This window comes from Triturus cristatus, chromosome 5_1 (assembly GCF_964204655.1).
Source record: "Triturus cristatus chromosome 5_1, aTriCri1.1, whole genome shotgun sequence".
In the NCBI taxonomy this organism is placed as follows: Eukaryota; Metazoa; Chordata; class Amphibia; order Caudata; family Salamandridae; genus Triturus; species Triturus cristatus.
In genome coordinates, this window is record NC_140587.1 from 441900619 (window position 1) to 441913322 (window position 12704).

General features: G+C 42.7%; 1 protein-coding gene across 1 annotated transcript in view; it reads left to right on the plus strand.

Annotated features, from left to right (window-relative positions):
• INTS8 (integrator complex subunit 8) overlaps positions 1 to 12704 on the plus strand; it is a 724118-nt gene that overhangs the window by 198042 nt on the left and 513372 nt on the right. Inside the window, exon 12 of the mRNA XM_085605229.1 lies at positions 820 to 890. Within this exon, the coding sequence (XP_085461355.1) occupies positions 820 to 890 (71 nt within the window). The remainder of the gene's footprint in view (positions 1 to 819; positions 891 to 12704) is intronic.

Here is a 12704-nt window from a genome sequence, read left to right on the forward strand (position 1 = left end):
GAGGTTTTATCCCCACCCCAAGCACACTCAACTGTTATCTGGAAAATTGAGAAGTCGCTCTGGACCATAACCGGTCGCAGAACCCTTATCTTTCCCCCTTAGGAACTGTTACCACCTTGTTATAGTATATTATTGTAGGAGCATAGGTACAGGACCTTTTCTTTCTCTTCTTTTTTAACCGCTCCCAGTCCCCCTTCTTATGATAGTGCTTAATTAAAAAGCAAAAGCACATGAAACCCACCTGAGAAGCACTTTTAGTGAAATTGCTCAAACTCTGTTACTCCATGCTCAATACCATAAAGCCTGCAGGCTCTTCACTGCCAAAGGACCTATAATCGTACGAGACTAAGTTGAGCTGCACCTTAAAGTTGACTGGCAAATTCAAATGGGCTTGGCTTTCCAGGTACAGGACTGCAGGCTCTGTGGTGCTTAGCCCTTTCTGAAGAGCAAAACCAAGCTATTTGCTCATCTGAAAATTCTTGGAAACCAGTCTGTTCAAACAAATCTTCAACTGTTTTTGTATAAACAAATAAGCAAACATATTTTTCATTTACAGAACAACTGAAACAAATAAATACATGGAAAAAAAGTGAATCTGTTGTGCTAAAAAGCTTCAACTAAGCAATGCTATGCCTTCTGGCTCTTTAGCGCCAACCTGAACTTTACTCATTGATACCGATACCATACATTTTGAGCAACAAGCCATACGAGAAAATTCAAGAATATTGAACAAAAGAGAAATGTGAAATAATGTGATGAATCGGTAAAAATAATAAATAAGACCTAATTATTTTTCATTTTTTAATTCCTGACATCTAGGTATGTTCCAGGTCATTAAAGTTGGACCAGGCCTCCGATGCTTTGAAACAAACTATGGCAGCTTTTCTGAAGTAAGCATCCGATAAATCTTCATCTTTAACGCTCTAAATTGCCTTATGCTTGCACAAATAAATCTTGGTTGTTTCTGAAGGTGACAAAATGTGAGCAATTCAGGTTGGTAGTGATGATTTTTCAGCACTTTCATCACCAAGACATATCACTCTTTTTTACATTTAAAGTACAGTAATTCTAGAAATACAGTACAAACCACAAACTATTCGTATTGTGTGTCTAGCACTAACTAAAACACTTTAGTTAATTTAGCATCTTTAATTATCATTTATTTCTCTTTGCTCTTTCTCAGACTAATGACTTATTACTCTTGAAATACCATTTTGCCAAGTTTTTCTCTTCTTTGTGAACATTCTTAATTCTTTGAGAGAGATCTACCCATGAACCAGGCACATTGCTTTAAAAACCTATAGCCCTTCAACATTATTTTGATTCCATCCGTCTCATATTGTAGAATATCCCTTCTTATGCAGCCCGCAGTTTGACCACGAAGGTTTACATAAATTGACCAGAAAGGAAGGGAAGAAGTGAATGCAAGAATTATGATTGTGAATAATAGGATTATCAACAAGTATTCATGTTAATACAACCATGCCCCTTCTCTCATCACTATCCTTATTTTTGGGGGACATAGCAAACACAGAATTAGACTGTTAGAAACTCAGTGTAGAGTCAAATGTATTGCTAATCCCAGTTTTCTTAGTACATAGTGTCAACATGGAATCTAACAGTTTCTCCCTAGAGAACAGGGGATGCAAAATCACAAATAGCCAAACCTCAACCATGACTATCCATGACTATCATGGAGAACAAATGTACTTTGAGAAGCCTGTGTTGGTCCTCCACAAGCATCAGTTGGTGAAACCTTCCTCTTCACACCCCTACCAAGGTATCTGTTATACCCCTTAGTTGAGTCAGTTGTGCCAACGATGTGAACTCTTTGAACATATGAACATTATAATAGCATTTCTAGACACAACTTGGAGAGCACCAAAAATAAACCATCTTTTTAGGCTGGTGGGGGAACCACAGCCCCCTATTCATAGGCTCCTCCGACTCATTGAATTAATCTAAATAATCTCTCACGTGTGATGAGGTTGATTTTGTAAAAAGGCGGGTAAAAAAACAGCCTAATTCCAATGAAAGCTTGACAAGATTTTAGCCAAACTCAAACTATAGGCCTGCATTCCAGACTAATTGGTTCAAGAAAATCTTTAGATGGGACTCCATCTCCCCAGAATGTCTAACTAAGGTCATGCACTTCAGCTCCTAGAACACTCCAATGTATGTCAGGCGAAGCTCTACAAATTAAATAGCAGAGCTGGTGGCACCAGGGGAGTGTCGTCAGATAGAACCAGTAATGGTCGAGCTGGCTGAACAAACAGTTATGAATTAGAAGGTTTACATGTCTATAAACACAGATATCTGCCATTTGTGGTAAATAAGGACAAATTCAAATGGAAACAGTTGTGCAAAAGTGGAATAATGTCTAATGAAACCCTTATTATTTGGGGTATAAAGCATATGAATTGTTCTAGTTGTGATCGGTCACCAGTCATAGGCATATGCTTGTAACTTGGAAGAGTTCCAAGAATCCTGGACTGGTAGCATGAATACCCTAAACCCCTTTCAATTTCCAGACTGGGAAATTAAAATTCCTGATTAACAAGTAAGATATGGAAACCTTTGGAGAGGTCCTGTGCCAATGGCTCGTCATAATATGGCACTATGTATAGCTCATGGAAAAATTGGAACCATGTAGAGCTATAAGATGTCCCAACTCTATACTACTCCCGCTTGATTTTGAATGGCACTATGGGTATCAATAGGTGGGATGAAAGACTTGCATTAAACCACCTGTGGGCACATCGCGCACTTCCAGATCACATTGTTCATGGACATTGTTCCTGCCTGCAACCAGTATCTAGCTAGGATTGCTGAACCTATAGGCTGCCTGTGGGGAGAAAAAACTGGATGAATACAAAGTTCTTAGAATTTAGAAATCTTTGTTTGGTTTCTGTGTGGTATTTTTCCAAAAGGTAAATTAGGGCTCAGCTCTACTAAGCAATTAAGCTTGTTCCATTCTAATATTCAACTGGATCAACACTGCTTGCCGTATCACAACCTTTTAACATGTTGAAGATCTAAACAAAACTGCTGATTTGTGAGAATGTCTTAAGTCTATTGCTCAGATCTTGCTACCTCTGGCTCATGCTTTGGCTACCCTGTCACTGCCCCATCTACCCTTAAACGTGGGATCATGACAGCAGCCAAAGGGGCAGAAAGAGTGAGATCATGATATTTCTACTTCTTGCCCTTATTCTTTCCCAGCAAATAGGAGGCTGTTGAGGGGCTAATGATTTCTAGAAGTTTTGACCTTTAAGTGTCTTGGATAAATGGTGTTTGATGTTCTCCCTACAGCACTTGAGAAGCTGTCACCATTAACAATATTAGGGTTGGTGGCTCACAAACAAAGGCACCCTTCTGGGGAACTGAGGAGCAACCACCATTCACAGACTTCATGTACAACTTGTGAACTTGCTTAAGGTTCCTAGGTTTGAATTCAGAGTCTGACCTAATGATGAAACTAAGGGTGCAACCAAATTCTGATGCATGGTACCACTGCTGTGGTAAACGCTATATTTCTTCCTTAACTTTTAACTGATTTGCTGAAGGCCACTTTGCAGACTTCAGCTTGCAAGCCTGAGACTGACTCAGATGTGACTTGTGTAAGTTGGTTTACAATCCATACTACTGTATGAGACCAACTATTAGGTGGGAATCACGAAAAATCTGTTAAGTCTGAAATAAATGAGCCAGCCATGTAAATGAGGATGAGTTTGAATACCTGTAAAGAAAAGTCCACGGGTGTGAATACCATCTGTCCCCTCCCACCAATCTATACTTTGTGCCCACTGTATTTTCCCCTTTTGAGAGGCTCTTACCTCCCAGACTGTATCTCTAGTATGTTCTAGGGCAGTGCTTCCTGAACATTTTAGAACCACAACCCAGTATTTAGAACAACAAGTTTTTGCTCCCCTCCTAGCTTTAATGGACATGAAGTGGGCGAGCTTTAAATGTAACTAAAGCATCATGTGGTAGCGCATGGTCATGTACAGTCAGCACATTTTCCATTGAAATGGTCACTAGATTTATACACTCATTCATTTTTACTGATAAAACTATATTGCTCACAAATGATAATGTGTGCAAATCGAATTTCAGTGAATATTTATCATTTGTGCATAACCAAGTCGTTTCTTGATTTGTTTTGATCCTACTAAAATCTTTCTTTCCATCACACTTCAAAGGTTTTGCCTTCCTAACTGTTTAATGTGTACAGTTCATTTACAGGTATTTACATTTTGTTGCGTTACAAAAAAGTACATCCGACACTCCCTATACCACAGCAAGATTGTCACATAATTCACTTTACTTTTCTTTCCCTGCCTGTAAAGCGAGAGGAGTTTGTAAATATCAATCCCCATGTTAAAAAATCAGCAGAACTTTGTCAGAAGACCTCTATCTTTGAAGTGCAGCAAATGTGACAAGATAAATAAAAAATTTAAAGGCATCTTTATTTATTGCTTAGACTTTCACATCCCACCAAAATCAGCTTGCGATCCACATGTGGGCACAAACCCACCATTGTGGAAACACTGTTCTACGGACACCCATAGCCAGCCATGTGAGAAGGTAGGACCTAAACTACTCTTTCTCAACCAATATGTCTCAAGGGACTAATCCCTGTTGCTCTCGTACTGGGGGTCCTGACTAGTGACCTCATATTTAGTTTTGGCACGAAGGAACTGTACCATGTGGTACTGTGTAAATTTAGTCCAGTAGCGTCTCATAACAGGAAGCTTTTTAAAAAAAAAAATGTTTTTATTGCGTTTTTAAGCAACAAAAAATAAACAGATACAGAGAAAAAAAATAAAACCGATCACATTTCCAAGTATCACATTTGTTTGATTACATAGGGGGCCGTGATTGCGCTGTCCAATGAGAATTGGGCCTACTCGCTACAACCATTCAGCAACCAAGGCAGCGTTAGATATACATAACCAAAAGGCCAAATCACCCAGCCGGGATGTCATATCGTCATTACACAGTTCTTTGATACAGTATCCTCTGTCAGCGGAATAGGTAGCACAAACAGTAAGTCAACATGTACATCGCTCTGCCCAATCCCCCCAATCCTGCCCCAATAGACAGCTACTAGTCTTGATCCACATTTCTGTCTTGTTGCGCTGCTTGCTACTGTACATACAGACCCCAGAAACATTTTGGTCGACTACAGGGGGGTAACATTTCATTATATACCTCCGATTGGGTATTACAATATATCATGCCTTTTTACTACTCAGCCACCGTTGGAACGGGCCCAGCATCCAGCACATTGCTAGCCTACGTTCCGCTAAGAGCAAACCCATAGCTACCAATTTACGAACACTCGTTCGAAGTGGTTTTGTATGGCCCAAAAGCGCCATTAGGGGGTCAGGGGCGAGAGTTAACCCCACAACCTCAGTTAGCACTTGAAAAATGCTCCTCCAATAGCCCTCCACCAGGGGACATTGCCAAGCAATGTGGAAAAACCCAGCTCCCGGCAAATCGCATCTATCACAGCAATCAGTGTTTCGCAATCTGTACCTACAGAGCCATTGTGGAGTGTAATGTACCCTGTGCAAGAATTTAAAATGAGACTTTGCAAGTTGTCTCACAGCAGTAGAACCATATAACATCGGTGATTGGGACCCCAAGATCCGCCTGCCATTCCAGCCGGGCCTTAGTGTATGAAGTGATCATTGTAAGTTGTGCTGAAGCATATAGGCGGGAGACTAATTTCACAGGTGATTGTGATCGCACCAGCATAGATAGGACCGGGATCTCCAGTGGCTCCAAAAGCTTGTCACCGAGGACCGCGCGCAGCACATGGCGAGTCCTGAAGATGTAGAAGCGCGTCCGTGCCGAGGGCTCCGCTATCCCAGCGGCCAGCTCCTCCCATGAGCGCACTCCGCCGTCCTTAAACAAATCAGCCATTTCATACACATTAAGACTGTTCAGCGAGCGAAGAGCCCCACGCTCGGAGCTGAGCGTAAACCACTGACACCACACCACTCTCAAGTGCGGAAGTAGATCTGAGCCCCATCATGCATACGAAGCAGTACGTGCCAGGCATGGACTACGGAGTTGACCGAGTCTAGAACTCCGCAGCGCCGGATGGCATAACAGGAAGTTGTCCTTGGTTTATTTTTTTATGAATGTGCAGCAAGTCCTACTCTTATATAGGTGTATGTACAGTTAATCTCTGCAGGTATCTTTCTTTAGCACAGCTGCCTATTCCAAGTATGGATCTATGTTCTTCCACTTTAATATGTGCTTGATGCTGTTTGGTATTCACTCTCTCTGCTGGTCTGAGGCCGTTGATGTGAGCCTTTTCCACATTTGGAGAACTATAAAGAGGGGTTCCTACACATGCAATCTTAGAGAGAGAAACAGGATGGAAACCCAAGCATGTCCTCCTAATTAGACAATAAAGTTGCACAAAGGTGTTCAAATATGGAATGAGCCTTGGTGAAGATTTATTTCAATGAATTGGTGAGGTCCTAACCTACGGGATCAAAAAAGATATTTGGGAGGTCACCTCACCCACAACCTATCGTTACAGGCTTGGCGACCCCACCACACTCCACATTAGAGTAAGATAATACTACTACTCCAGCAGACTCAAACAAACTGGAGTTTCTCAATATTCTTTTCTTCCAGACCTTTGTAGGGGTGCAAATCTTACATTAAAAATACTTCAGGGTAAACCCAAAGAATTGCTCTTTATTAGTAGGTTCCCTTGGTCTATATATAAAAATTAAATGTTGGTGTAAGGGTGAGGAATTATGTTTCACCTGACCACCTATGACTGCCAACATGTTTTGACCAAGGTGTGTGCTTATACTGGTCATTGATCTTCTTCAGGTCTTAAGAACTCCCTGCCTGAATCTTACATATAACATATGCAAACATATGAGGCATACTGCTGTCATATCTGTCAGCTGTAACTCAGTGGTGAACCCTGTAGATAGGAACAAAATGTGAAATGATATATGTAGAGGAACCTTGAAAGAGATATACATTTAAAATGTCTATTATGTGAAACTTAGCATACTCACCCCACTAGGTTTTCTAAAGGTTAAAAAAAAGTGTGTGCAGTTCTTGTGTGTGAACTGTACTGTAATATTAAAACTGTGTTTTTTACATGTTGGTGAAGATCATAGTCATAAATACAAGATGGAGAGATACCCTATCTTAAAATACATCTGAGCATCATGGTTCAGAGTGGGGGGCATCTCCCCTGTAGTCACACACACACTAGGTGTATGGTAAATAAAACTAGTGAAATTAAATAACATAACCAAATAAAATGGTATTGTCCAAAAAAATGAGTAACACTCATGGATATCTGCTACAAGCAAGAATGATTGATAAGGGGCATATAGTCCAGGAGAATCTGCTTCTAGTGATCCCTATGTACAGACAGATTTAAGATGGCACTTATTGCGCAGATAAAAGTCCACCTTGCAGTGTGCTCTTAAAATGAGTGTCTGTTGACACATAAAACTTTATAGATTTGTGTAGATGCATCACAAAGGACGGACAAAAAAAATCATACAAACATAATACAACACATGTCAGTTACTCATAGTGTCCTCATGTAAATGAGTTTGTAACTGATCGTAATCAAGCAGATACTAAAGAGGGGACGTCTGCTGTCAGAACAATACCCTTTATTTTAATTGGAGTCTCTTTAAAATAAAAGAGTACTTACTTTATCAAGACCTTCTATACCTAATGGGCTCTCAAACCGCAGCATAGTAGACGCTGTGTCCTCGCGATACAGGATATTTTGCACATATCCATATTGCAACGTACGTAATGAGAATTGAAGTTTATTTGGTGGCGTGATCGCAGACACGGACACACCTATGAAAAGTTACTCAGAGGGAATAAACACAACAGATGTATCAATAGTAACTTCATGTATTAAAAACAGCCTCTAATAGAAAATGTTGTGGTCATCAAACCACTAGCAATGATGTCTCTAAAAAGTGTGCATCTCACACGTCGATGTAATAACTGAACTCTAACATGTACTGGAGAGTGGTAGGTGTAAACCAGTAGGAAAAACCCATGAACCGATATTAATGGTAAATTCCTGTTTGATGTAAATAAGGTAGTATACAACATTTATGTGTAATACCATTGCCTGACTATAAAGTGTGAAAAGTATTTCAATATGCAGGTAGTTCCACTAATAGCAAAATATATGGTATTGAGGGAGGGATACCCCTAGCTGGAGGTGTAAACATTTGTTAAAGTGTATAACCTAATATGAGTGGGCAATAGTTGCTTAATATATATGGAAAATACACAGTATGTGGAGAGCAGATTCGCTATTGTTTTTTGCGTGAAAGGCAATCAAATGTGTGAAATATTGCACTAGTAGCAATAGTCATGATAAGGTATGTGGGAGACCAATAACCTGCGGTATTAAGTATACTACAATACAGGTGAAGTGATTAGAGCTGTGTCCACTGACTTTTTTCGTTGAGACCCATGTGTGACGTTCCCAACCAATAAATCCACTTTGAATATTGATCAAAAGCTTCTCTGTGCTGAACAGTGTTTAATAGCACATGTTCAATGACTGTCCATTCCAGATCGCTTTCAAAATGGTTTTTTTCCAAGAAATGTTGCATAATTCTTGTAGTTGTATTCATACCCTTATGATGCTCCTATGCTCATTGATTTTGATCTGTGTCATCATCCCTATGTACCTAAGCCTGTAGGTATATCTGTTTAGCACAGCTGCCCACTCTAAATATCGATCCTAATCTTCCAGGTTAATATGTGCTTGGTGCTGTGTGGTACTCACTCTTTCAGCAAAACTGTTTAGTACAAACTATTTTACTCTTGTTTGTGCTTCCATCTGCATATAATCATAAACATTCATGTAAATCATGTATAATGCAATCCACGCAGCTGAGTTCTGTATTTTATTCCTAGATGAGGCATCATAAGCTCAGTACAAAATGTGTTACAGACCAGATGCCTGTTTATTCAGTAAAACATATAAATGTTCTAAAAATGTAAACAATGACTGAAATGCTAAATATAACACAAATGTCCATGTGCCAGCATCCTTGCCAATTAGAGAGCTCACTTACTCTCTCTTCTTCAATACTGTTAGGTGATTCCCATCAATTTCACATATCTTGGAAAAAGCTTTACCGAGGCAGCTGGTCATCTAAGTCTAGACTTCAGTGCATTAACATAGTCTAATAAAATTAAACTTCATCCCTTCAAGGAATGAAACCAGATTCAAACGCTAGAAATCAATTAGGCGGTGCTTGCAATAAATGTTGAAGAACTATGTAAAAATAGGTGTGTAAAAACCACTAGGCTCAAGATGCCTTGTGCAGAACAGTTTGCAGTGTCCCAGCAAATGATGGATCCTGACCTTTGAAAATCTGTAATTTGGATCCCTCCCACTGATTCTTCCTCAGCCAAATTCATCAGACTGGTCCAAGCTTTGTGAAATTTTTTTCTACAGGAGTGTTGGCCTTTCAGCTCAAGCAACAATTAAACACAGTCATACCTGTATTTGGCCTCTTTTTCCGAGAAGACGTGGACACTCCAGAAAGTGGTACTGTAAATCTTTCAAATATAAGAATGAACTAGTCCTCATAGATAAGTAAATTGGAACACAGGTTGTTTCAGAGCCCCTTCACTCTTCACTCTTTTGTCTTCCCAGTCTGAAGGAGCTTCATCATCTGATGGTGTTTCCAGCTTGCCTGCTAAATTCAGAAGCATGGAATGGTCGGGTACATTTTCCCATAATACAGAAATAGCAACCAAGTGGTTGCTTACAGAATTCATGCATGGCATTAAAGCTTGTCCCAATTCTTTCACGGTTCCATATCATTTGCTTCATTTCACATTATGAACCTGCAGTAGAACCTGTGCCTGGGCCGACTCAGTACTTCACCCAACTTTCCAGGAGCCAGAGCTACCCCCAGCCAACAAAAAGAGTTCTTTGAGGCTATGCACCTCATTTTTGGGGAAGTCGACCCCTCAGGCTTTCACTGAAAAACCAACCAACATGGAGCCATATCTGACGCCAGCAAGAACTTTGCTTCCTAGATCAAAGCCTGAGCGCTATTCCCTTGAGTTAGGACTCAGGGAGGAATGGGATGGGTCGCTGGACCCTACAAGTTACTAGCCCTATAAGGAAGACCCTTCTGAACAGGTGTGAGGAACTGGGTGAAACCAGTGGACTGGATACTTCTCTAGATACTGGTATGCTTTCTCCCCCTACCATGGCTATGTAGGAGGTAGCTTCATATGCAATGGTGGTGCGGAGGACGGCTAAGGTCCTTGACCTTCATTTGACCTTGGTGGCAGTCAAAGCCAACATCTTGATGGCGGTGCTACAACCAGAATTCTACACATCCGCTACTACCATTGGGGTACCTGGTCCAAATCCTGCATAGGGGATCCTGTGACTGGAATGATTGCCCACCTCCACTGCCCTGCTCCAGGGGACCCAAACATCCTCACGCAACACTCTATCCCAGAGAGCTTGGTGGGTGGTCCTAAGGCGAATTCCCTGCTGCTCCCCTGGATAGGGAATAAAAGAGGCTGGATGCTTTGGAGAAGATGTTTTCTTCCTCCAGCCTGGCATTACAGTCTGTGAACACCGCATGCCTTTTGGGCCATTACTCCCAGACTCTGTGGGACATGTTTGCGCAAGTGCTGGCACAGGTCCTATAAGAGTCCCGGGGCATCCTCTCTCAGGCTGTTGCCGTCTCGAAAGATGCAGCACAGTTCACAATATGATGTGGACACAACTGGCTCACTGGGCAGGGCAATTTTATTGGCAGTGGCCCTGATGCTCTACATATTGTTGAGAATGACTGGCTTTTCAGTAGGATGTCAAAGTTTCCCTTATGGACATGCTCTTCGATGTCTGACTTCAGAGACAAGGTGGATTCGGTGCTCGAGTGCTTCAAGGACAGTCTGGTTACGGCCAAGTCTTTGGGCTTTCTACGGCCCCACGTCCCCCCCAGTCCACCCTTCACTCATTTTGTGGCTACAGAAGGGGCTTCCAGCCATGCCAGTCTCCACCCAGCAACAGAGCCCTGCATGCTGCCCAGCCTCTGCATGGACGAGGGCACTGAAACCACAGATCTCGTGGGTCAGGTAGCCAGTGGTCTGGGCAGTCCATCATCCTCCCCGGCGCCCTCCAAACCTTCATAATCTGCCCATTTACCACCATGTGCATCCATTGGCGGCAGGATTCGCCATCACCTACCCCACTGGGTGTCTATAATATCGGACAGGTGGGTTTTACAGATTGTTCTGCCCCTTCGAGACTACCCCTCCCTCCATGCCTCCATCTCTCGACTGGCCGACGGTGGATTAACTGTCCCTTCTCCATGATGAAGTCACAGCTCTCTTGGCCAAGAGACCCATAGAGAGGATTCCAGGGCTAGAAGTAGGCTGTGGTTCCTATTCCCGCTACTTTCTGGTCCCCAAAAAAGATATAGGCCTTCGTCCTATTCTAGATCTGAGAGTCCTCCACTTCTTCCTCAGGAAGGAGAAAATCAAAATGTTCACATTGGCTCAGGTGTTGTCTGCCCTGAACACAGGAGACTGGATAGTAGTTTTGGACTTGCAGGACACCTACGTGCATATTCCCGTCCTACCCGCCCATCGGCGCTACCTGTGGTTTACGGTAGGCCACAACCATTTTCAGTTTACTGTGCCCCTCCTTTGGCCTTTCCAGCGCCACTCAGTGTTCACCAAGGTGATGGCGGCGATTGCAGCTGATCTGTGGAATCAGGGGTGCCAGTATTCCCCGTAGCTCGATGACTGGCTGTTGATGGCGGGCCCCCCGCAGGCTTTCATCTCCCACCTCTAGACTATGGTGAATCTCCTACTTTCGCTGGGGTTCACTATCAACATGCCAAAGTGTCACCAGACTCCCTCTCAGATGCTCCTTTTCAACTGAGCTGTTCTTGGCGCAGTGTAATTTCAGGCTTATCCTCCTGAGCAAGTCCAGGATATTCAGGTTATGATACCGATGTTTCAGCCTCTATCCTGGATTCTGGTGAGGCAGATCTTGAGGCTCTTGGGACTCATTGCCTCCTGCATCATACATGTGACACATGACCAATGGCATATGCAGGCTCTACAGTAGGACCTGAAGTTCCAGTGTGTGCAGCATCAGTGGAACCTCTCCGACATGGTCCAGACCTTAGAATAAACTGCAAAAGCTCTGCAGTGGTGACTAACGAACCACAATTGGGTCAGAGGCAGACCCCTGTCCCTTTCCCAACCAGATCTCTCAGTAGTGACAGATGCGTCACTCCTGGCACGTGGCGGCCATCTTGGAGAGGTGGAGATCAGAGGACTATGATCTCCTGCCGAATCTGCACTCCACATCAACCGGCTGGAGCTCCACGTGATCCATCTGGCTTTGAAAGCCTTTCTACCCTTCATCAAGGGAAGGCTAGTACAGGTGTTCACGGACAACACCGCCGCCATGGGTTACTGCAACAAACAGGGTGGGGTGCGATCGTGAATGCTGTGCCTCTGGACATGGCTATAACAGCCGGGCATATCCCTGGTGGTTCAACACCTGACAGGTTCCCTGAATGCCAGAGCAGAAAAACTCAGCCGTTGATGCCTAGCAGGTCACGAATGGCGTCTTCATCTAGAGGTGGTGAAAGGTCTCTTTCAACAGTGGGGAGATCCTT